At 46.0% G+C, this 26,209-nt stretch overlaps 1 protein-coding gene across 2 annotated transcripts in view; it reads right to left on the reverse strand.

Moving 5' to 3' along the window:
* Positions 1-26,209, reverse strand: part of LRRIQ1 (leucine rich repeats and IQ motif containing 1) — a 2,234,608-nt gene that overhangs the window by 2,020,358 nt on the left and 188,041 nt on the right. For both annotated transcript variants that reach the window (XM_069629324.1, XM_069629323.1), the window contains exon 2: positions 21,584-21,698. In XM_069629324.1, the coding sequence (XP_069485425.1) occupies positions 21,584-21,698 (115 nt within the window). The remainder of the gene's footprint in view (positions 1-21,583; positions 21,699-26,209) is intronic.

The following is a 26,209-nucleotide window of genomic DNA, read 5'->3' on the forward strand; positions in this document are numbered from 1 at the left end:
AGAGAGGAAACATTTTCCGAGGCGAGACCTAAAGGTAAGGATATATCTAAAATGAGGAATACGTGGAAGGAACATCCAATCGAAAGAACGTTACAGTTGGTAAGTAACTTGTTCTTCTTGCTTTCAACCTCTGAATTTCATTTTCCATCTGCTAATCATCCTATGACGATTGCTAGTGTCTACCTGAACCAATCCAAAACAACCCTCACTAGTTCTGAATCTCATTTAGCGAATATAAATCATTTTTAGCATTTTCCCATTCATTTCAAACCACAATTTAAAAGCAATTGACCGGTTTAAAATCATTACTGTTCTCTCTAAGCTTGCTGGGGGGAATTGGGATTGAAACTGCAATTGTTGATTGTTATTCCTGATACCTTTGTGCCTCATTCCATCTCTTCATATTGCATATTGGGGGAGTGAGAAGTATCAGGGGGAACGAGTGATTATATTGTTTTTGGTTGAATTCATATGAAGTTTTATTTCTGTGTTGCATTCTTTTCTATCATTGCATTTCCTTGAACCCATACAAAGTATTCTCTGCTACATTAATCTTCCTATTCCTACTCCTAATTGATTAAATAGATTGTTGATATTGTCATATTACCCATTGCTGATCATTGCATAAATGGGGTGTTTCTCCTTCTGAACCTCATGTTCAGAGGCTTTTTTTTTATCCCCCTTCCCATGTGTAGAGGCATATTTTCTTTGCCCCTTGAACTTTCCTGAATCTCTCGACGCCTGGCGTAGAGATTCAGAGGTGGGACCACGAGATTCGGGAGTCTTAGAAGAGGGACGTTGAATCTCGGAAGCAGACGTCGAATAAACTGCCGGAGTAGTCTTCGAACGTGCTCCTTGGGGGTAGAGGTCGGATTCGTCTTCCGACGACCATACCTCTGTGACTTTAGGTAATGTGACACTCTTAGCAATCGTAGACGGTTGCTGTGTGTCATGGGGCGACAGTGACCTGGAACGCCCAGAGGACACCGATTCTGCAAACCGCTCTCTGTGCCTTCTTCTGCTGATCACTCGACACGCGTGTCGAATCTCAGACGGGGTTAGTGTGTTTAGAGGAAGAGGTGTGGGTAGCGCTTTTGCCGTCGGGTGTTATCTCCATAACTGCCCCGCCAGACAGTCCTCCGAGGTTGAGGGCTTGCGCTTGGGTGCCTAACGACACCCCTGTGCCCTCGCCGTCCGATACGGCGGTGTTGCTGCCATCACTGAAGGAACCCACAGCGTCCATGGCCTCGAGTTGCCTGGCGTAGTGGGCCCAACGTTTGGTTGAGCGGTCCTTAAGTGTCTTGGCTTTGAAGAGCTTCCAAGCTCTACAATTTGCCTCGGGGTGGTCCCTTGGAAGACAAGTTACAGGTGTTCTGTTTATCTACCCAGGGGAACTTACGGTTGCACTTGGTCAGAATTTAAAAGGAGTACTCTCCATATGTTAATATCTGGCAGCGGGCGGGTATATGTAGGAAAAAACTAGTGTGCGAGTATGTACACCCCCCACTCTACCTACTTGCAGGGCCGAGACCAGAGGCTTCCAAGGCTCGGGCCGAGGCCAGAGGCATTCCGAGGCCCAAAGTCTGTCATGAGGTCTTGACGGCTGTTTCTTTCTCCAAGTACCAGCGTCGAACTTCGGCAATCTTCGACATGGTATTTGAGAACGGGTATTTATACAATAAATTTATGATAAATGGCTAAAAGCCAGGGAACTCTGCAACTATGCTTCTGACAAGTATGGCGGAAAAAAACAATCTGAGGGTCCTACACGCGTGAGGGATCATGGGTACAGTGGAAGTCAAACTAGGGATAGTATTACTGGCACGCCCTAGTTCGACGCCCCTTTTCGAGTTTCGAAAAACAAACTGTAATACTCTGCAGCTTCCACTAGATGTCGGCCTATGCACAGCATGTGATCTAAGCAGATTCCACAAGCCTCAAAAAAAGAAAATAATCTATATATATTTATATGTGACAAATGGTGTCCAAAGGGTTAATGCATGAAATGGGTCCAAAATCTTTTTTTTTTTTTTTAATTTTATTGTGGTATAAACCAAAACTGTTTTTTTTCCACAAATACAAAAGAAAACTTTCAAAAAGAATAAATTTACAAATTTACATCTCATTAAAAGAAAAACATGTTTCTCCAAATTTCTTAACTTCACTGCTTCAATCTAAATGATTAAAAAAAAAAACTTTAAATTTCCAGTGAGACCTAACTGTTGTAGTACTCTAACCACGTTTATAGTCCATGCCGTTTCATGACCTGAAGTCATTCTCACCCAGAAATCTTCAGATGACAGCCAATCACTTGAGCAAACAAAACATTCCAAATGCTTCTTTCGTACCTCCCATGTGCCTTCACAGAATCTTAATATATGCTCCAATGACTGGTCTTTTGGGTCCCAACATTTGGAGCATAGATGATTGCTCCTTTCCCCCCAGCCCCATCGAGCAAGGACCGCTCCAGTGCGAATCAAACCCAAATGGAGTCTGAGAAAGTTTTGCCTCCCTTTAGCATCCGGGAATTTCGTCAAATAGTTGGCTAAGGAACTAAGTCTCTTGTCCGTTGGGGAAAGAGAGGGTGCCACTATTGAGGATCGTGTGTGGTCGATTGTCTTTATCCAGTCTGTTAATAGGAGCTCCCTCTTTATCTTCATGGGGTTTGTGGTTCGAGTATCTATGTCGCTGTTGCATCTGGCGAGGATTTATAGGGATACTTTCTTTAGGCCGTACAGTACCCCCACCGAGACACGGCTCAAATGGACATTTATATCATCATATAGCGTATTACGCATAGGATTACTTATCAAGTTGAAAAGAGATAGAAGTTTCCAATCAGCCTGCACCCCAAGTGAGGAGAGGCCCAACTCAAACGGCAGGCTGGCCATTGGTAAGCTGTTAGGGAGGCATAAAGCTTTTTTCCAGATCATGGCTTCTATTGCCTGCCAATCCATCGACCACGCCAGTGGTTTTGCCTCTAAGCCATATAGGAGGACAGAGATGATCTTTGCTCGATAGAAACGGATGGCAGGTACAAGGGAAAACCTACAGTATTGCTTGATCATTTTTTGCAATTGGGCCGTCAATTGGGTGCACTTTTGTCGCATCTCTGCCCATAGCATACAAGCTCTTGGTGTGTCGTACAGAGTGTAGCCCAAGTAGATGACCTCCTCTATCACAGGTATTTGTTTGCCCCCCACTGTCCAGCAATATTTGCCTTCTCTGCCACCTTTCTTTCCAAAAATCACAATTTTTGATTTATCCAGGTTAACCTTTAAGTCGTTGTCTTTCATGCATTGGTTCAAGGCGTTTAATAGCCTCTGAAGGCCCACTGGTGTCTTGTCCAGTAGGACGATGTCGTCAGCATACATGAGCCACTTTATAGCATTTATGCCTAACTTGGCACTGCCCAATGCTGCGGTCTCCACTTCCTGTCCGAAGTCAGCTAAATAGAAGTTAATCAAGAAGGGAGCAACCATGCACCCCTGTCTCACCCCCCTCTTCACTGGGATGTGTGTTGATAAAAATCCATCTAAATTGAGTTTTACTTGAACCGTGTTTTCTTCATGGAGGGAGACCAGTATATCAATGAGGTGGGTCGGAGGGCCTCTAACTTTTAATTTGGACCATAGTATGTCCCGATTCACCAGATCAAAGGCAGTTGATAGATCTATGAAAGCACCATATAGTCGTGTCACTTGCCCCCCCACCTTGCTGTTACAGAGGGTGGAAAGTACTATGCCATTAAGTGAGGTGGAATGTCCTTTTTTCGAAAGCCTGTCTGTTGTTTTGGGAGGATGTTGTTTGACTCAGCCCAAGATTCCAAGTCTCTTAGTACTAGGCTAGTGAACAATTTGCTTTCCACATCGAGGAGAGTGATTGGTCTGTAATTTAAAGGGTCTCTTCGATCCCCCTTTTTAATATTGGGACAATGATTCCCGACTTCCACGATGACGGGATCTTTTTGAGCCTCAGTATCCCATGGAACAGGGTGTTTAGGAGGCGGGCCCACCTTTTAGGGTTTCCCTTCAGGACTTGATATGTTAAGCCACTGGGGCCTGCCGCCCTTGAGGCCGAAGATTTCATTATTAAAGCGTAGATATCCTCTTCCGTTGCATCCAAGTACCACTGGCCATCAGTAATGAGAAAAGGAGGCTCCCCCTTCGATTGTGCATACTTTTTTGACAGGAGTTCTATCCACTCTGTTTCAGTAACCATGTTTGACAAGGCTCCAATTTGGTCTGTAGATTGTTGGTTTATTAAAGACCAAAGGTTCTGTGAGTTCTTATTTAGGACGGCCTTGAGCATGGTTTCCCCGTCTTTCTGGGCCCTGGACATTCATTGTTGTCTTAACCATTGTTAGTATTTACTTTTAATGGACTTTAGTTTGGTCTCTCTGATAGATTTAACAGCTTCCTCCCTTCTAATGGCACTTATAAACCGCTTCATCTCGCGTTTCTGCTCCCTTGTGTGTTCGTCAAATGCGCGTCTATAGGTTTTTCTCATTTAACCCACCACAAGACTGGGGGCCTCAACTGACCACAAAAAGTCATCGAAAGCATAAGGGTTGCACATATCTTTCAGTTTTGTATCACTTAAATCATGTTTGTATTTTTCCAGGGCTTTATTCAGTTTCTCTCCGTCCCTGTTATATTTAACCAAACAATTTGTTTGGTTATTTACTGTGATGTGCTCTGTCAACCTCTTTACAACCCTTACATTTCGCCATTTAACAGACATTTCTAGTCGTTTGTGGTCACTTGTGCCTCCTTCTTTTATATTCATAGTTTCACATTGGTTGAACATACTAGGAGACATGAACATGTAGTCTAAGTGGATTCTGATGCTCCCCGGGACCATGTGCTTCCAGGAGGAATGTCTCCTTCCAGAGATCCATTCCCCATTTTAGGTCCCAATCTTTAAAGAATGATCCCCAAATGTTTCCATTTGAGGAGATGGCCTTGTGTTTCCGTGCACCTTTCGCTTTCCCACTTTCAACACATTGGGAATTTAAGTCCCCTGCCACCAAAATAGATGTGTCAGGGTGGGACAATTTTATTTCAGTCAGCACACTAGACAAGGCATCCAGAAATATGGCAAGCTTTGAAGATGCCAGATTCCAGTATAAGTTTTCTGCTACTATTTGTTTCGACCCTTTAGATGTGGCGACCACACATTTTACTGCCAAGATCCCCTCTTGTTCGTTTGAGATTATTGTCACCTCATTAAAGCGAGTGGCCTTACAAACAAGTAGCAGACAACCCTTTGGCCTTCCTTTCCCCACTGTTGTTGTGGCTTGTGTAGTTATTATGAAGCCCTCTAGCTCTGGTGCGTTAACTAACCAGGTCTCCTTTAGGAGAATTGGGTCATTCTTGCCAAATACCTCTGATCTCATATTGAGGCTCCTAAAGGAGCTAGAGCCAAGCGTGTTCCAACTTGCCACCCTCATACTCTCCCAACTAAAGACATGTCTCACCCACACCCAGTTTCTGGCAGACCTGTGTTATGATCTCCGTCAGAAGCGCCCACATTGTCTGCTTATCCTCCTCGATTTTACCATGTGCAACAGCTGGCATTACCTTTACTTGGGTGTTTTTATTTTTATTTAAGGGCTATGTTAACAGCTCTTCATGATCCCGAGTTGGTGGTAGGCTCTCGCTAGTTTTTTCAACTCTTTAAGTCAGGGCTTCTACTGGTTTTGTTGTTTTTTTCTGTCCTTGAAGAAATATTGGAGCTATTTTTAAAGCAGGAGCTCCAGACTGGGGCAGTTTTGTTGAAGCCTGTTTGGCTCTGGGAGAAAGATTGGAGCCCACTTTATTGATTTCCCCGCAATCAATGGCGGGAGGATGCCCACCACTGGGCCTGTTGCGTTCTCCAGATTCTTGCTGTCCGTTAGCTCTGTTTGTATTCCTACTGTTTTATTAGAGACGTTTTGGGTATCAGACCTTGATTTAGCGGTTAGCTTCTTCTTGTTCTTTCCCGGCTCCTGCACTTCACGAGTCTCCATCTCCATTTCTGAGCAAAGTTTCTCTCCTTTATCCTTCTTCTCTTTATTTGGGTTTTTTGATGTGTTGGCTAGGTTATTGATGAACTTGTTTGTATCAGCATTATTTGATTTTTTTGCCTTCATGTTTTTGGATTTCTACTCTTGTCTAGAGTTGTCGCTCGCAGTCGCGGCCTTTGCCGTGACTGGCGATGTCTTCTGCGTTGGAGTTTGAGAGGACGCAGAGGAAGGTTACTTTAGTCCTTTTTCTGTGTTCGCAGCCGCAGCTCCAAACGCGGGACGCAACGCTGCCGGGAGTATTTAAATCCCCGCCTCCCGGCAGGTCGTTGCGTTGCAACCCCCTCTGTTGTTTACCTTTCGACTCTGGGTCCTTCGCTCTTCCTTTGCACTTCGCTTTGGAACTACTCAGGGGTTTTTTCCCCCCCCGTGGTTACTCTTCTCCACCGCCTTCCCTGGGCGGCTCTACCTGTGCCTTTTTTTCCAGCGGTCTCTCTCTCTCTCTCTCTCTCTCTCTCTCTCTCTCTCTCTTTCTCTCACCCGTTCTTCTTCTCTTGCTCTTTGAGTCCAGTCAGCGTGGGGTTTTCTCCCGTACTCCTCCGCAGTGCTTTCTTGGAAGATTTCTACCTCCACCTCAGCCATTTCAGCTGCTGCCTTCTCCGCCTGCTCTTCAGGCCTACTGCTGCCGTTGGACTTGGACGTTTTGTGGCCACAACCTCATTGTTGGAGATCCTTCGCTTCCTTCTTTCATCTGTTAACAACTGGCCTTCTGAGACAAGACTTGACACCTCTTATCAGGGTTTTTTCCCCTTGCGGGTTTTTCCCTGTATTTTCTGGCTTGGTTCCGGAAAGGAGGTCACTGAGCCGCTGTTCTCACCCAGCGGCCACAGTGGCTTCTCTCCGTGACAAGCCCACGCACCAGAAGAAGGAGAGAGACTACCTGGCACGTCGAGGCCTGCAAGATACCATCGACTCGGAAAGCTCAGCTGAGAAGAGCGTGTGTACAGGGGGAACTCAGCCAAGGGTACCGTTCAAGTCACACATTGCAACGCCAAAGAGTATCACGATGTCAGCTGAGGAACAGGTCCAAGAGCTGTGGAAGGCTTTCCAGGCCATGTCCCAGGAGCTACAAGGGGTCAAGACTAAGAACGCTTAGCTTAAACAAATGGTTGCGGCTAGGGAACCGACTTCCTCGGAATTGCCACCCATGGCGCTGTCCTCTGGGAAATTTGATGGCTCCCCCAAGAAGGTGAAGGAGTTTCTTGAAGCATGCCTGGTTCATTTCACATTCAGACCCCGTACCTTTGCTACAGATCAGGCCCGGGTTTCCTAATATCCAACATGACTGGAAACGCTCTGTCCTGGGCCACCCCATTGGTGACTAGTGGAAACGCCATTCTGCAGGACTATTCGGGGTTTCAGAATCTTCTCAAGCAGACTTTTGAACAACCCGAGCTCTCCTTTACAGCCTGCGAAGACCTGTTGGATGTCAGGCAAGGCTCGCTAGACGTTTTGTCATACATCTCCTCTTTCAAAACATTAGCAGCCGGAGCAGGATGGCCCGAGACAGCACAGTATGCCATTTTCAGAAGAGGACTGAAGGAGGAGATTAAAGACGAGCTAGCCAGATCTCCTTGTTCTCCTACTTTTTCAGATCTGCTTTCTGCTGCCCTTCATATAGAGTATCGCCTTCAAGAGAGACGAGTTGAACGTCGTAAGCAAAGAACTCCTGGCCATACCTCAGACCCCTCTGTAACCTTTCTCCCTGGTCGCTCTACTAACATTGTTACCGAAGAACCCATGCAGATCGGTGCCACCAGGGCGCCCTTGACCGCAGCTGAAAGACATCGCAGAAGAGAGAAAGGACTGTGTGCCTACTGCGGATCAGAGCAACATCTTCTCAGAGACTGTACAGAACTGTCAAGCAAGAGGTCGGGAAACGACTACCCTCGGCGTCAGTAGGGACAAGCGACCGAGGGTCTTCGAGCAATCTTCATCGTCCCTATGTCTCTCTGTCAGTGACCTCCTCCGAATCTAAGGAGGACTCCAGGCTGATGGTCATTCCAGTACAACTCAACCTCGGACACCATCAGGTGGAAACATTGGCTCTATTGGACTGTGGCGCGGCTGGGAACTTCGTCGACACCCTGTGGGCAGACAAGGTGGGTCTCCGTCGGATCCCCCGGGCAGAAGGTCAGAAGGTGGAAGGTGTGGACGGTTCGCCTTTGTCCTCAGGTCCCATCACCCATACCACTGAAGATCTCTCCCTGACGATCAACCAACATAAGGAAGTTTTGAGCTTTGATATTATCAGGTCTGCCCATTTCCCCATCATCTTGGGCATTACTTGGCTCCGTCGACATAATCCTCTGATTAACTGGACCGAGAATCAGATAAGTTTCAGTTCCCCGTATTGCGCAACCAACTGTTTTTCACTGGAAGGTCGAGCTGATCTTCAGCCAGTCAAGGTGTTTCCCAACAACCATGTGGGTATCCATGCTTTACCCAATTTCTGCTCTGGGTTTTCAGAGGTTTTTCAGGAGTGCCTCCATGCCAGACTTCCACCCCATCGGCCAGAAGACTGCACTATTGATCTGGAGCCCAATGCCTTGGTTCCATTCGGACGGATGTTTGCTCTCACCCAAACCGAGAGACAAGTTCTTCGGAGATACTTGGATACCAACATGGAAAATGGTCTCATCCAACCTTCAAAGTCTCCAGCAGGAGCTCCTTTGTTTTTCATTAAGAAAAGAGATTCCGCCGACCTTAGACCCTGCATTGGCTACAGGGGCCTAAATACAGTGACAGTCAGTGACCGGTATCCTATGCCCCTAATCACGGACATTATTGAGGCGGTGCAAGGTGCTCGAGTCTTTACCAAACTGGATCTTCGCAACGCATACCATCTGTTGCGGATTGCCAAGGGTGACGAATGGAAAACCGCGTTTCGTACTCCTCTGGGCTTATTTGAGTATAAGGTTATGCCGTTCGGTTTGGTGAACGCACCAGCGGTATTCCAGAGGTTCATGGACCGAGTGTTCTCTGACATGCTTTCCATCTCGGTCATCATCTATTTAGATGATATCTTGGTTTTTTCCCCTAACATGAGAGATCACATAGCACAAGTAAGACGAGTTTTGGAGCGTCTTAAGGAGAACAATCTACTGGTCAAGGAGGAGAAGTGCCGATTCGCTGTACCTTCGGTACATTATCTGGGATATGTTCTATCAGAAGGAGGGATCGCCATGGATCCTGACAAGGTGCACGTTATTCTTGACTGGCCGGCCCCGACCTCTGTCCGAGAGGTCCAGAGGTTCTTGGGTCTTTCCAATTACTACAGGAGATTTATTCCAAACTTTTCGGAGGTGGTATTTCCCATCACCCGCCTACTCAAGAAGACGGCCTATCCTTTTTCCTGGTCTACTGAGGCGGAAAGAAGTTTCTGTCATCTGAAAACCCTCTTCTGCTCTGCCCCGATTCTGCAGCATCCCAACCAAACCCTTCCATTTATTCTGGAGACGGACGCCTGCGCTATAGCTGTCGGGGCGGTGTTGCTTCAGTCCTTCAACATGGTGGAGCATCCTGTCGCCTATCTCTCTAAGACTCTTTCTCCCAGCCAACTCAACTACTCAGTTCTGGAGAAGGAATTGTTGGCGATGAAATTGGCTTGTGAGGAATGGAGGCACCTTCTCATGGGTGCCCGTCATCGGTTCCTCATTCGCACCGACCATAAGAACCTAAAGGCTTTACAGGACATGGAATGTTCGAACTCCAGGCAGGCTAGATGGGCCTACCTGTTTTCGCAGTATGACTTCCAGATCACGTACATCCCTGGGTCTCTCAATCGTCTGGCTGACGCTTTGTCTCGCAAGGATTCCCACTTGGAAACGGTAGCGGTCAGGTCTGAGCCATTGTTCCACAGAAATCGGATCCTAGCCACGGTGAGTTCTTTCCTTCAGGAGGTCAAGGCTGCGGTTGCACAAGAGGCTCCTCATATCTCTTTTTCCGCTCATTCCCCTTTCCAAATCAAGGACGGTTGGGTCTTCTACAAGAAGAGGTGGTATATCCCTGAAGGGTCGCTGCGCCGGAAAGTTCTTAAATGGTGTCACGACTCACGTCTAGGCGGACACAGAAGTGGAAATGGTACGTTGGAACTTATCTCGAGGTCGTTTCTTTGACCCAACATCAGGAGAGACGTGTTCAACTACGTAAAGACCTGCCCGACCTGTGCCAGAGTCAAATATGCCTCGGGGAAGCCCCTAGGACTTCTCACCCAAGTGGAGATGCCGACTCGCCCGTGGGGACTCATCTCCACGGACTTCATAGTGGAACTTCCTGATTCCGAGTCATGCACATGTATCATGGTTACGGTGGACTCTCTAAGCAAGCTAGCACATTTCTCTCCTCTTCCAGGACTCCCTTCTGCCACCAAGATGGCAGAAACATTTTCCCGAGATATCTTCAAGCTTCATGGCCTCCCCGACAAGATAATATCCGATCGAGGAAGCCAGTACATTTCCAAATTCTGGACGGCTTTATGTACTCGATTGGGAGTGGAAAGGGCCCTTTCCTCTGGGTTTCACCCACAGACGAACGGCCAAACGGAGCGACTCAATGCAACCTTGGAGCAGTACTTGCGATGCTTTATTTCCCAGCATCAAGATAATTGGGTTTCTCTACTCCCTACTGCGGAATTTGCTTACAACAACTTCAGGCACACTGCCACAGGCGTATCCCCTTTTTTTTGAACCTACGGGGTTCACCCGCGTTATTTAATGCCCGAGGTGCCCAGTTTCTCCAACTCTCCAACTGCGGAAGAGGTGCTAAGAAATATCAAGGAGGCCAGGGACAGTGCATTGCTAAGTTTGGGGGATTGTAGACAGCGGAATAAGGTTGAAGCCGACAAACATCGCAGAGAAGCACCTTCATGGAAACCTGGGGACAAGGTGTGGTTGTCCACCAGATTCCTTCCCAGATGGACAAAACCTTCTAAACTGTCCCCACGTTTCTTGGGACCTTTCCCCATTCTCTCCAAGGTCAATCCTGTTGCCTATCGTCTACAACTCTCTCCATCTCTCAAACGCATACACCTTGTCTTTCACACCTCTCTTCTTAAACCCTACTATTCAGATCCACATCGCCGGCCTCTCAACCGGTATCTTCCTGTCACTGCTGCCGATCAGGATGAATACGAAGTTTCTGCCATTCGTGATTCTAAATTCCTTCGTGGTCGGTTGGAATACCTCCTGTCCTGGAAGGGCTACCCGGTATCGGAGGATTCCTGGGAGCCAGCTTCCCAAATACATGCCCCTCAGCTGTTGGCCAGGTTTCATCGCTTGCACCCGGGTAAGCCTGGGTGGTTGCACTCTAGGGGGGGGCATACTGTCGCTCGCAGTCGCGGCCGTTGCCGTGACTGGCGATGTCTTCCGCGTTGGAGTTTGAGAGGACGCAGAGGAAGGTTACTTTAGTCCTTTTTCTGTGTTCGCAGCCGCAGCTCCAAACGTGGGACGCAACGCTGCCGGGAGTATTTAAATCCCCGCCTCCCGGCAGGTCGTTGCGTTGCAACCCCCTCTGTTGTTTACCTTTCGACTCTGGGTCCTTCGCTCTTCCTCTGCACTTCGCTTTGGAACTACTCAGGGGTTTCTCCCCCCCCCCGTGGTTACTCTTCTCCACCGCCTTCCCTGGGCGGCTCTACCTGTGCCTTTTTTTCCAGCGGTCTCTCTCTCTCTCTCTCTCTTTCTCTCACCCGTTCTTCTTCTCTTGCTCTTTGAGTCCAGTCAGCGTGGGGTTTTCTCCCGTACTCCTACGCAGTGCTTTCTTGGAAGATTTCTACCTCCACCTCAGCCATTTCAGCTGCTGCCTTCTCCGCCTGCTCTTCAGGCCTACTGCTGCCGTTGGACTTGGACGTTTTGTGGCCACACCCTCATTGTTGGAGATCCTTCGCTTCCTTCTTTCATCTGTTAACAACTGGCCTTCTGAGACAAGACTTGACATCTCTTATCAGGGTTTTTTCCCCTTGCGGGTTTTTCCCTGTATTTTCTGGCTTGGTTCCGGAAAGGAGGTCACTGAGCCGCTGTTCTCACCCAGCGGCCACAGTGGCTTCTCTCCGTGACAAGCCCACGCACCAGAAGAAGGAGAGAGACTACCTGGCACGTCGAGGCCTGCAAGATACCATCGACTCAGAAAGCTCAGGTGAGGAGAGCGTGTGTACAGGGGGAACTCAGCCAAGGGTACCGTTCAAGTCACAAGAGTTCTGTTGGGATTTATGTCTTGCATTTTTTTGTTTCTTTTTTCTCACCCTCCTCCTCCTTTGAGATGGTTGACCTGCATTTTCCTCTGCAGGGCTCCCTTCCTCCTCAACCATACTTTGTTTCTGGGAAGGGTCTTCTTCTATGCAGATCACCCTGTCTTGTATGTTAGTGTCTGCCAGCTGTGCTAAACGGCAGAACTCTTCCATCACTGATGAGGATAGTGGAGTATCATCCCATGTGGAGGGGGATCGATCTTTGTAGGGATCACCCAATGAGGGCAGCTCAGGACCCTTGATGTTTCCCTGGGTCTGAATGAAGTTTTGTAACATTAAATTGGTTTCTTTTCTTTCCAAACTTATATTCTGAAGCATAGACTTGATATCTGCTATCTCTGATTTTTGTGAAGCTAGATCTCCTGCCAGTGATGTTATTGATGGTAGAATTGCACTGTTCATGGCGTTAGTAAGTCCCACTATTGAGGATTTAAACAAGACAAAATCTTTAAATATTTCCAACAGTATTCCAGTATGTACTTGGATGTCTCCCTGTTGTTGCCTCAAATACCCCCACCAAGGAATTTAGAACAAAGTTCAAAGCTGTTAAAGTTATCTCGCTAGCCATGAGTTCCTCTGCTGGTGGTCTTCTCATAGGGGGCTGATCGTGTGTGTTTGGTGGAGGGCTCAAAGCCGAATGATCCCTTGATTCTCTTCTAGTATTTTCTGTTGCATTCAGAAGAGAGCCAGAATCTGGAACTTTATGTGGTAAAATGGCAGACAAATTGCTGCCTTCTGAAAGGTCTAGGTTTTCAATTTGGAGGGTGGCATTTCCCATCCCTTCTACACATTTGCCTTTGCGAAGCAAGGGGATTTGTAAACCCTCTCTGCCATTGGGAAGGTTCCTATGACCTCTTGACTTGAAATATTGGTCTATAGTCCCCTTGATGTTTGTGGTTGTGAGTGTATAGTCCTTTCCTCGTTAAAGCGTAGATACCAAGGAGGAAACTGTATTTCCTGAGTCCTCTCTTCCATTATGATATGTTGTAACGGGATTATGAATTTGTACATGTGTGAGCCCAGTGTGACCAGCGGGAATACTCGTTTGCAGATCATGCCTGATATCATCATGCTGTAATGAAACATTGTGACTTAACGAAATCTCCCCCTCCTGGCCAGTATGTGGTTCTACCAATGGGCCACTTCTGAAATTGTATCTCATTGACATGGTAGTTTCACAATTGCTTTAAGTAGAATCATATCAAATGTAAGTGCCTGACGGGATCAAAGGGGTCAAAGCCCCAACAGTCTCCCGTGCTCTCTAAAATAGAGCCAAATTTGATTTTCCCGCACTTACCTGCAGGTCTTTTGACCTATCACAGGCGTGTTTCAAGGTCTCTTTCCTCACCCCAGCAGTTTTTTTTTTTTTTTTGGTATTATTGGGTTTTTATATTCCGTAGTATTGTCAATGTACTTTTGATCAAGTGGTGTTATATCAAATCAAACTTACTTTGGTTCTCCAAGGACACCAACTTGTGGCCGGTTATATGCCGATGGCTATGTCCCAGGACCAGCCAAACAGCCTAACAGCACCAGCCCTTCTGCCACCAGGGTTTACGCCGCGAGGGTGGTTTGGCCAGCAATTTATGTTCAGATGCGGTCATGTGATACGTCACGTGCGTGTGATAAGCCCCGCCTCATCCAGGAAGCAGAGAGCAGCAAGAGCTCCTGCTCGCAATGCTGCTGGGCTCAAAGTGTTACAAACAGCCTTCACAAACGCTCGATTCCCAAAGCGCACTTTCACTGGTAGCAGGTACTCCAAAACCTAAAAAGGGAAGGAAGCAGGTAGTGCAGATAGTCTTTAGGGCCTTCTGCATCAAACACTGAAAGGCAGTCCAATTCCTAAGAAGAGTGGAGCCTATAGTTCAAATGTACTTGCAATGCTGGCGCAAGCGGTAATGCGGATGGGCAAAACGGGCTCTCTTCAAGGGTCTGTAGCAGCTCAGGAAGGTGGGCGAGGTGATGCAGAATAAGTTCCCACTATTCATGGAGGGTCTCCCCAACAGGGCAGAGCAGGTTCCAGAGTTCGGGAATAGTTTGCTAGTTTGCACTAGCAGTGGAAAGGAGAGGGGCCCTCAGGGGCCACTCGTGAGTAAAAATGGATGGATGCGCTAGGGACCACCCGTTAGGGTTGCAATTACTCACTGACCCCGGCGCACTCCAGACCAAATTTCGGCAGTCAAGTCCACTTCGGTTGCAGGTTCAAATGCGGCAATCTTGCAGCTCTGTAGCTTTCAGCGACGAAGATACAGCGTTGATTCCCAAACGGGACAGCGGCAATTTTTCCACTCCTGGTGGATGGGTTAGGCCAGTTCCGCTGTAGCAGGCTTTAGGGCACAGAGGACCACAGCTGCAATGAAATTGCAAAGTTTGTCACAACGGCTGGGCGATGCGGTAACCGCGTATACTCTGGTTTGTACGCACTCACTGTTCTCCAGACCTGGGAACGCCAAGTGTACGAAATTCAGTGTGAGAGTGCTGTGAACACTGAGCATGCGATGTACCAAGTTTCAAGGGCCTCCTCGAAACGGTTGTGGTCCTGTGCAAACTGGCCAGCCCACTTGTTGGCCCAGGGATGCTTCCGAAAAGGCTTACTTGCAGGCTCTGATGAAGGTGCCGAGAAAAGTTGGTCCCACTATTCCAATGGGTTGAAGCATCTTCACAGACCTTCTAGGATGACCAGATGCAGAGTGTTCCCACAGGAGGCTCAGGGTGCCAAACCTTCCAGCGGGTCACCAGTCGTTCCTCGACTTGGCTTCTTAGTTTCTGATTACTTGGATCCTATCCTTCGTTCAGTGAGAACGCCAGAGATCGACATGGTATGGGTGCTTGGAGCCTTCTCTTATCCAAAATCTTCCTCGTGCCAAAACGAAGAGGACCCAATGGGAGATCTGCTCACATGCAGACACACCAAACGTGAACCAATCATGGACCATGGTGGTCCCAGGCAGTCACCGCACACCAGACTCTCTGGCACCCAGGATCTTTATTGGAACTAGACAGTCCAGCCCACATCCTGGGGGTGCGCACTCACGGCATGCAGAAGCCTGCGAAAGCTTAGCTCTATGCGGGATAATGCATGCCCAAATCAGGACTGATCCGGGTCGGCTCGACCTGGGGGAGGTGAAGGGGCAAGATGGCCAAAGGACAGTACAAAGAACCTCGTGGCATGGCCATTGCGGAGCCTGGCCACCTAAACGTGCCAAACACGATAACCAAGGTTTACCTAGCAGGAAGGGGTTAAAAATACCCGAAAAGATAAGCTGCCAGCAGCCCTGTCCAAGGCACATCTGCACTTCTCCTAAAACATCCTTCGAGAGTAACTAGGGCCTTTAGAAATGACAGGAAGACCTAAGTGCTTTGTACTGTAAGGTACTTTGTGCACTTGCAACATGCTGCAGAAAAGTTGCAACATAGACAAGGGCCCTCATTAGGACACAGGCGTTAAGGGGTTTATGGCGCCGTAAATGGCGCCGACCCTTAACGCCTGATTCCAAGGTCCCTTTGCGGGATGGTGATTTTAACGCCTGCTTTTTGCAGGCGTTAAAACCCATGCCGCAAAGGGACCTTGGTGCTAATTACGCCACCGTAAATTACGGTGGCGTAATTAGCACCTTTCCCCATTCCCATTATGCCCTATTGGGCAAAAATGGGAATGGGGAAGGGTAAAATGGGAAATGGGGATTTACCGCCCCACTCACCTTGGAATGGGGTGGTAAATCCACAATCCACCATGGTGTAAACTCAGTTTACACCATGGTGGTAAGGGTACGACCCAGGCGGTAACTTACCGCCTGGGTCGTAATGAGGCCCAAGGTCTAAGGGAAACAAAGTCGGACTGTCTTTAAGGGCATGTCAGTTTCCCCATAATAAAGTGAGCGAAAAGCCCAGAGGACTGCAGCAGAAGGCTGTGCTCCTCTGGTAAAGTCAGACTATGGTGTTTAAATAAAGCAAAAAGTTGGGGGGTACACAACTGGAGGAAAAATTACACATGGAATGGAAATCTTTCCTAACAGTGGCTTACACCACCAAAGCGCAAAAACCAAAAAGGACTACCATCTGTATTTACCAAGCCAGACTTACTGGCTTTCCGAATAATTGTTATTGTAGGCTTGTGAGGAAAATGCCCAATGCTTCTACTTCAGTTATTGGTTTGCTCTGTTTTGCTCTGTAGTCCGATTTGGGTTCTAATGTCTCGGACCAGCATCTAGCATGCAGGTTCCACAAAACAGACATTTCCCTTTTCGTACCCATGAAACGCTGTATGGATTAAAAACTGCAGTGTGCCTGTGAACTGGGCTACAAATTCACACAGCATAACAAGGGCGTAATGGACAGAGTCGATAGGCAGTGGTGTGAGAATAATCATGGTCAGTCTAGCTGTTCCATTTTTCGGTAAGTGTAATAAATAGGACATTTGTCCTACCTATGAAAAACTTTGGTACAATGCACTGAAAAGGAAAAGCATAAAGCAGACAATAGCCCAAGCTCCCTGCCCACTCAAAATTGAATAAAAGCTTTCCGGAAACAAGGAGACTACCTTGCTAAATCTTCAAGCAAAAATGCTCTCATATAATGCAATGATTCATTCACTATTATGTATTATTAATTTGCATGCTTCCGCCCAAAGCCATAACTTGTACAGAAAATAGTGTTCTGATAAGGTACTGTTGAGGTTCATTCAGCAGTGATCCCCAACGTGTAGCTTGGGAGCAACATGTTGCTCGCGGCACCCTAAATTGTTGCTCGCCAGTTGCTCTGGGGCATGGTATGGAAGCCTAGAAGGAAGGTGCTGAAGGGATGAGACCTCAGTAGCATTATAGCTAGGACAGAGTCCTGGACTGTGCGACAATGTTGGCTAATGAGCCTGCTGTGGTTCCAGTTGGTTTCTTATTTTAGATGCAAGATTTGAGTTTGTTGCCGCCATGCAAATAATTTTTCAGTAAACGTTCTTACTTTATATAACGGTGTCATTGTTAAAACACGGTAATCTTCAGATACCTGGTGCAGCTGACAAATGTATTAATGAGCAAAATGACTGAACCATGTTTGTGTCCTGAAGGAAATGGGCTTATTATGTTCCTTTGTATAACTAGCAGGAGCATAATGGACAAATAAGTTGCACACATACCCAACTTTCCTTTAATAATATTTGCATGCACTGCTTTTTGTACACAGTCGGGTTTGTGCTTGATGCCACCATGTATTACATTTATCAGATATGTTACTTTTAGTGTCACCTATATTTATTACAAAGTGTCCTAGTTGAAAAATGTTCATCGTTTGATACTCTCTCAATCTGGCACTTGGAGAATGGGCAGATAAGGCAAATGCATGGCACATTTTTCATTATTAATTTGCCCTATGTTGAAATCCAGTTACGTTACTGTTAATATGTTTAAATTAAGAAGCCAATTAATTAATCCAAATGCTTAGTTAACACCATCACACCCCTCTATGAAGTGGTTGTCAAATGCTCAAAGTTTTGACCAATGTTTGCCACTATGTTTTGTGTAAAATCTCTTTTGGGCATAGACGAGAGGCTCCATATCCTTCGGAAACGTATCATTTTGATTCCTAACCTCTTTTTCACCAATGTAACAGGCACCAGGGGCTTTAAAATGCACTATTTGACACTACATGCAAAACATTCTTAGGAGGTTAACTTCCAAAGCACAAGTGAAGTGATCTTTAAAACCTACATGTAATGACCAGTATTACTCAATCAATATGTATTTAATTTAATTTCTTCATTAAGTTAGCAACATTTAAACACATGTATCGTATTTCATAAAATTCCTATAGAACAATCCCAAAATAAAAAAGCAACTTTAACATAATTATAATAGGTTATTTATAACATGCTTAATACCCAGAGGTTTCTCAGCGCAGACCTGGGTATCGAACACGGAGCGTGTTGCCCCTGAGCTATCCTCCCAAGACTCCCATATTCAAACAAGCTATATATAAAAACCTGATAAACCGAATCTTCCGCGAACTGAGCAGATATGTTCTGTAGAAAAATGGATGTTGCTCACCATTTCAAATGATATACAAATTTTGCTCATCGCACACAAAAGGTTGGGGACCCCAAAGCATATCAGTCATATGCGGACAAATATCTGATGTTGGTGAGGTCTTCCGAGTTATGATTTTTGTGCCACCGTTTCTCTAGGTCTTTGATTGATTGTTTGTTGGAAACTAGCTTGGCGGTGTACCATGGGGCGGATGATGAGCTCTTATCCTGGCTGGATGTTAGGAGGGGCATAAGTGTCCACCAGTTTCATAGCAGAGTTTCTGAATACTTCCAGGAAGCCTGAGGCATTCCCTGGGATCAAGTTCCAGAGGATGGGTGCATGACAAGAGAAGGATTTTTTCCGGTGTTGGTGGGTCCTCTCTTTGTGGACGAGTTGTGATTCAAGCCAGTTGGTCTATTTGCAGTACGAGAAGCGTGTGCCACCAGATATGTGGAGCTTAGCCGTCAGTTACACTGGTGTGCTACCCATGACTGCTTTGTAGATGATACACGCAGTCTTGAACAGTATCCTGGCTTGGAGTGGAAGCCAATGTAGGATGTGGGTAATTTGGTCAAATTTCCATTCTCCCATAATACAATGTGGTGCAGCATTGTGGACTGCTTTTAAGGGAGCCAAGTGAGCAGCTGGCAGCCTTGTCAGGGGAGCATTTCCCCATCGATGTGCAAGATCAAAAGGGCCTGCACTACGGTCCAGAACTCCTGTGGCGGGATGAAGGATCGATTTTTCCAAGGGTAGAGATTCTGATCCAGGCTATTTGGGCCTTCTTGGCTATGTGCTTCAAGAAGGACAAATTGCTGTCAATGTTGAAGCCTAAGGGTTTTGCTGAGTCAGAGTTGAACAAATCCTTCTAGGAGCATTTCAATAAACCATTGCTAGACATGTTTTTTAGCGGGCGGACCGATGAAGACGAATTCAGACATGGATGGGTTTAGATTGAGGTAGGCAGTCAACATCCAGGACTGGATGAATGCTAGGTAAATGCAGAGACACATGATGTCCAGCTTGCTATTTAATCTCATGTACAACTGAGTATCATCTGCGTATTGGTGGATGGCTATATTGGGATCTGTGAGGAGAGTGCCCAGAGGCTCCATGTAAAGGTTAAAAAGGATTGGTGAGAGGATGGAGCATTGAGGGACTATGCAGGAGACCAGGAGTTGGTTAGACTGCAACGGCTTTATCTGTACAGCCTGGTGTCTGCCTGAGAGGTAGGAGGTAAACCAATTCAGGACAGTGCCAGAGAATCCCAACCCTGTCAGCAAGGAGGGAGAGAAGGATGTGGTGGTTGACCTCTCGGCTGCATTCAGCACTGTCAAAGAGAACGAGAAGGAATGAGTCTCCCTTATCCATGATTTGGAAAGCATCATCCACCACCTGGATGGTGGCTGTCTCGATGCTACACTTTGGGCTGAACCCTGACTCATGGTCATTTAGGAGGTGGAGTTGTTAGATTCTGGTGAGTAGTTGTGTAGCAACTACTCTTTCCAAGATTTTGCCAATAGATGAGGTTTGCAATGGGCCTATAGTTGGCCAGGTCATCTGGATCTAGGGTTGTTTTTTTCAGAAGAAGTTGTATGAGACCAGTCTTGAGGGTGTCCATGAATGATCTTTCTGCAGTGGAGTCATTGATGATGCTGAGGAGCGCATTGAGCGCCGGGCCAGTCAATTGTTTAATGATGAAGGCCGGAATTATATAATTAAAGTAAGAAGTAGGTTTGGTTTGAGGGAGGCAATCATTTTTAGGAGATCCGGGGGAAAGAGGAGAACATTTGGTCCAGAGGGGCAATGTGCATGCCAGGAGGCAGGGGATGCTAATGCTCTGAGAGGTTGATTTGATTGTCTCTCAGATTTTCTCTTTTTTAATAAAAAATGTGGTTAATTCTGTCACACTTGTCCTTGGTTGCTGGTACCTCGGGTCGGGTGAGGGCTTAGTACAATACTATGCTACTTTAAAAAGGGCTTTGCTCCCGTTAGAGGCTGCTGCAATGGAGGTGAAGTAGTAGGCAGCTTTGGCCTCTGTAATCAGAATCCTACAGTTTGCGGACATAGATTTGAGGTTGGTGAGGTTTCCCCGAGTTATGGTTTTTGCGCCACCGTTTTTCTAGGTCTTTGACTAATTGAGCGTTTGTTGGAGGCTAGTTCGGGGTAGTGTACCATGGGGAGGATGATGAGCGCTTTCCTGGCTAGATTTTAGTGGGTGGGGCATGAGTGTCCACCAGTTTCATAGCAGAGCTGCTGAATAATTCCAGGAGGCCCGAGGCATTCCCTGCGGTGTAGAGGTCTGCAAAGTTTGCTTCTAACTCATTGAGCGGGAAAACAATTTTCTTATTGGAACCTAGGGAGTGTGAGGTCAGGGCTCCCCTAGAAGAACCCTGGAGGGAGCCAGATAGATGAGGCCTTTTGTCTTTAGATCATAAACTACAGCCAGTTTTAGACAGTAGGTGTTCTTGATCGGTAGCTGGAAGACCTGGGGATTAGGGACGCCTGGTTTAAGGTGGTGGGAGTCCACTAGAAGTTGAGAGAGGGAAGACCATTAAAGCACCCTGTCTGCATCTGGACTAAAACAGAAGAAAAAAAAACAGTGTTTGTGATGTTTCCAACAATAAAAACTCTTGAAGCATCCTTAAGAGTCTGGGAGTTATTGATGCTATCCGTGACATCCGTGATTGGGCTGACACACATTGGGCATCATCAGGAAGTTGGCGGTCCATAAATAAAGGTGCCAGTAGCAAGGCACCCTTTCTGGAATGCCGAACTAAGAGTCTGCCAGTAGGGGCACGAACTCCCGGCAGGCTTTTCACTGAAGCACCGGCACCGTTAACAGTGCCGGTGCTTCAGGTTTCCCATTCCCACCGAGTCCTATGGGACTCGGTGGGAATGGGAAATAACCGTACTGCCATCGCCTGCGATATCCTGGTAGCACCAGGATGTCAGGCAGCAGTAACAGTGTTACTGGGTTGTGGGTAACCTGCCGCCTACCAGCGGTTTTTACCGGCAACCTCGTCATGAGGCCCATTGTGAGACTATGTCAGTAGACAAATGCACCTGGCGCTGTGCACAAATAATAACATTTATGTATTCGGGAAATTACAGCATGACGAAGTACAACATGACTGTGATTGCACTTTATTCTGTGCCATTACCTCCAAAGAAAAGCTGTAGTATACATTACAGAAAATGAAATCTAAAAGTCGCTCAGTTCTTTAGGTGTTATATATGGAAATAGACATAACTTACTGATCAGTGTGTCCAGGTCCTCTAAATCCTCCAGAATAAGCTTTTCAGAATTTTCTGCTCGATTCTTTACATAATGTAAACAGTGCAGTATGGATTCTGGCAGCTCATCTGAAAACTAAGACATAATGTGCAGAAACCATAGATCAATAATTCTTATGAAACCAATTGGGCATGAATTAAGCAGTACTGCATCGCACATTGCGATTAATATTAAAGGTTTGTTAATGACTTTCACACTTGTTTAGCAATGTGGGAGATTAAGAATTCGGGTCTAAGAAAATGCACCTTGCATTGCGCTCTGCTCGGGCATCACTGTCCACATCCTTTACTTCAATCTCAGCTAGTTCAACAGGAGCTGCTGAAGGGTGCAGCAGTAAACAGCCACCCCTTAACGTCAGTGCTTCTGCTATAGGTTTTTGAGATGCAGTTGCTGCATTATATAATTAACAAACAAAAGTGGGCTAATGTACTCGTTTTCACCGCAATATCTTTAAGCCGGAATCGTCTGCAAATGTATATTTAGGCCTGAAACAATTAGAAGGACGGATATGAAGAACTGCACACATATAGCAGCAGTAATTAAAACAGAAAATAAGTGTGCAAGAATACATTTATCTGTAAAGCCACCCGTGTTAGCTTATCGAATTCTCGTCATATGTACTATTCCAAATGTGCATGGCAAGGGAATTCAAACGAGCAGACCCAGTGGAAACATTTTAAAGTACCCAGGTTATTTCGCAAACCATTTCCCTTGATTAAAAAAAAAAAACACAGAACTGTAACCTACAGATTACATAGCTAATTGGCTGGAGGAGCAGCTGCAAAGAGTTGCTTACTGGTCTATGATTCTGTGCTCTGCAGGCTTGTTAGATTCTGCAACAATTTTTCCACCTAGTGAGCTAGTTTACAAGAATGATGAATATGGGCCCTTTAAGTTCTATATACATTTTGCCTGCACCCTTCAACCCACCGAGGGATTTTACACGCTTTGCCCTTGATGCTGAAGCCATTTACTGTGACCAGTGGCAAAACAAGCACACATATCCTTTCTCTCACCAGGATCCCTGTATGCTGCAACATCATACTCCATTTACTCTCCAGCTCCGTTTTTGCTCTTCCATTACATCTACAAGATATTGTTAATTTATAGCCAAAACATTTATCCAAAAGGCTCACTTAGTGAACATTCAGGAACATCCAAGCACTCCGAGTGTCCCTTTTGTGCGAGTAGCTGATTCCGTACTTCTAGGTCCTCCAATAAATAAAAATTCACATCCATGCAATCTTGAATGGAAAGGAATAAGCAGGACGTGAAAAGCTGCTCATACATGACATGCCTAAATAGTTATTGAGTGAAGCCAAGGACCCTGCCTTCCCGTGCATTAACAGGTGTGCCCCACCCTTCTGCAACACACTGTACTTAGTCTCTAACTCTCATTTTAACGTCATGAACTTGTAGATCTATGAAATGAAACTTTCCATCCACCACTCACTCCCCAGAGTACAGGCGTAGAGCACAAAGGCATGATCCATGGACAACTTGTAGTACAAGAATACACGTGTGGAGGGGAAATTTTGGAGGCCACAAAATGGTTCTCTTTCATGTAGCTACACTCAGATCTGTTGTCCTATGATTCTCCTCGTCTCACCCATTTGCTTTGGGAGAACACAAAACATACGGTTTATTTTGTCTCATTTACGTGTTTATTGTTCTCATTGGATGATGGAACACAACATTGCACGTGATAGTTCAAGACAGTAGATGTTTCAAATGCACCCAAGCTACACCATTCCCCCTCCCCGATTTTCACCTGAAAACAAAAGCAAAAGAAAAAGAAAACAAATTTGCAGACATGTTTCCAGGGGTTGGTGCACTAAGAAAAGGAGACAGATGTATAAAATGCCAGACTCCTTTCCTCCTTTCAGGGCATTCAAAGCTCATTGGGCACAATCCTCTAAATCTAATAGGGAAATAAAGGTCTCTGCTATCTATTTTATGTATGATTTTCCAGAAATGTCACTGGTCTTGCTGGAGGGCGGCTGTAAGTCTTTCTAGATCCATCAATTACCAAGGTTTTGCCAGCAATTTATTTGAAGATGGTGCAGTCTTTTATCCCTACCGTCCTCGTCCCACTCCCTGTGTCTGCCATGATTTGTAGCTTGGCAATCAGTACAGAACATCCTGGCATGCAAGGTAGCAGTACGCAATCAAGGCACCCATCAAAGTCATTGCCTGATAAAGCATGGTGATGGGACAGTACATGGCCTGCTGCCATCCCAATAGCGACAACTGCATGTGTGACATCAGCGCTTAGACACATGCACAATGCATGATGTTCCAAACACTGTGCTTGACTGCAAGTGTACTATGTGGGTCAATGCCCACCCACTGCATTGTAAGCAAGGTGTGCCATCCACATGTAAGGATGTTAGGTTGCTAGGTCCCCACCTATGTAACCAAGTCGTTGTTAGGCTGGGATTACCTTTGTCATTTTGATATGCTGTTACTGCTATACAGAACTGTAATTGGTAGGCGTCAGTTGCTACGTACATATTCATTGAATCACGTTACCACGCAGACACACGCTGTGAATGTTTTAAAGCTGTTGTGTCGAGTATTCATGCGTGTAGACTAAAAGTGCTGTAATAGCATTGCAAGAGAATTTCAGAGTCAGAATTGCATTGATTTCTGCTCTTTGTGTCTGTGACTCTTGTTCCAGCAAATCCCGGAATCACATCTGCTGGGATTCATACTTACTGCACAAGGAGACCACTAGGCACTACATCTCCCAGAAGCCACGGATTGGCATTTATTTAAATGTCAGGCGCTTCTGTGCCAGCGCTTCAAAGCCAAGCCGGTCCACGCCGTCCGCAGCTTCTGAGGCCACTCAGGACTGCTCACTTCTCCCCCAAGCAAGCAATCCTCGCGCCCGCTATCAGAGGTAAGATGAGTTTTTCACAGGAGGAGAAAAAGCTTTTTGAGTTGCAATATCAATGTCGCATAGCGACTGTGCAACAAATTAAACAGAACGCTATGGCGGAATAAAGTCTATGTGAGCATGACTCACAGTATATGGACCAACACGGCCAGGTTAATAGCATTGAAATAAGGAACAAATTCCCCAATAAGACACGAAAACAGGAAGGTGATAAACATAGCATTGCAGGAGAACACGTGTGCAAAGGGGGAGGAGCTCAAAGTCCTAAAAGAATGTTTTCTCAACCAGTTCCTTGAGTAAATATGCTCAATGCATACAGGACTTCATAATGGAAGACGATCTAGACATTTTATTTCTGACGAAAACATGGCTCCAGGAACCCATCGGCCCTACAAGTGTCATTGCGGTACCAGAGGGATATACAATTTTTCTTAAAAACACAGAGTCTGGGACGGGGAAGGGGGGTTGGCTGTCATTGTAAGGGTTTCCATACACATGTTCGCCACCATCTCCACATGTCTCGGCTGTGAGGTATTACACCTTAAGCATACTCCCATAAAGAACATTTGCATTAATATTATAGTGGTATATAGACCCCCATCCCTCACGTCGGATTTCACAGAAGAATTCATTCAACAACTCAACAATCTGAAAAGCACTAATACTGCCACCCTGCTGCTGGGTGACTTCAATAGATGGAGAGGCAACTCAAGGAGAAAGAGGCTCTCAATCTTCAGAAGGCGCTGAATAATATTGACTTTAAAGTAATCAACATGGAACCAACCACGGCCCAGGGGAACCAGCTAGATTGGGTAATTACACACAACCTCGACATCCAGGTGGAAAAGACTTCCCCATGCATTTGGTCGGACCACTTTAAAGTGGCCTTCGCCGTGCATATAAAAAACTTCCAACAAAAACGCAACAATGAGCAAAAGAAAATAAACAACAGAAATGTTAAGAAAATAGGGCCATCACATCTAGAACACTGCATAAACAAGGTCCTGGGGGACTACAAAGAGAGTGACACATGTGAGGACATCATTCAGAAATACTTATATCATGCACAAAAGTTAGTGGAGCAACTGGTGCCCATTAAGTCCTAACTCGTTAGAGGGGATAGAAACCATCAAAAATGGTTCAATACGAAGCTCACTGAGCATAAGAGAGAAAAAAGAAAAAGAGAGGGTAGTTGGTTAAAACACTCTACACAGGCCAAAAAGGAGATGTGGAAAAGTACACAGAAACTTTATAAGAAAGGGATCTGTGAAGCAAAGAAAAACTTCTATTATGATCAGATTAGGCTAGCCGCCAATTTTACCAGGAAGCTATTTGAAATGTTTACAATTGATAAACCAAATGCTCGGTCCCCACCAGGAGAATTGTGAAAAAGTACAAGAGGCCTTTGCAAACAAAATTAAGAAAGGCAGAGAGACTATAATAGCAGCTCAAATATCATCCAAAGTTCAGCCAGCCCCGCCAACTCCGGAGCAACCACAGGTTCAGCAAGAAAGTTTCAAATTCCACCCCATAACGACAGAGGACCTGGTTAAAGTATTGTCAGCCATGAAGCCTACTTCATGTGCAGAAAACATAATTCCCTGTGAATTGATTCTGGACAACAAGGAGATATTTGCACCAGTGCTTACTAAGATAGTAAACACTTCCTTTAGAGATTAAACTATTC

The sequence above is a fragment of the Ambystoma mexicanum genome, chromosome 12 (genome assembly GCF_040938575.1).
Source record: "Ambystoma mexicanum isolate Mex_15411 chromosome 12, UKY_AmexF1_1, whole genome shotgun sequence".
NCBI lineage: Eukaryota > Metazoa > Chordata > Amphibia > Caudata > Ambystomatidae > Ambystoma > Ambystoma mexicanum.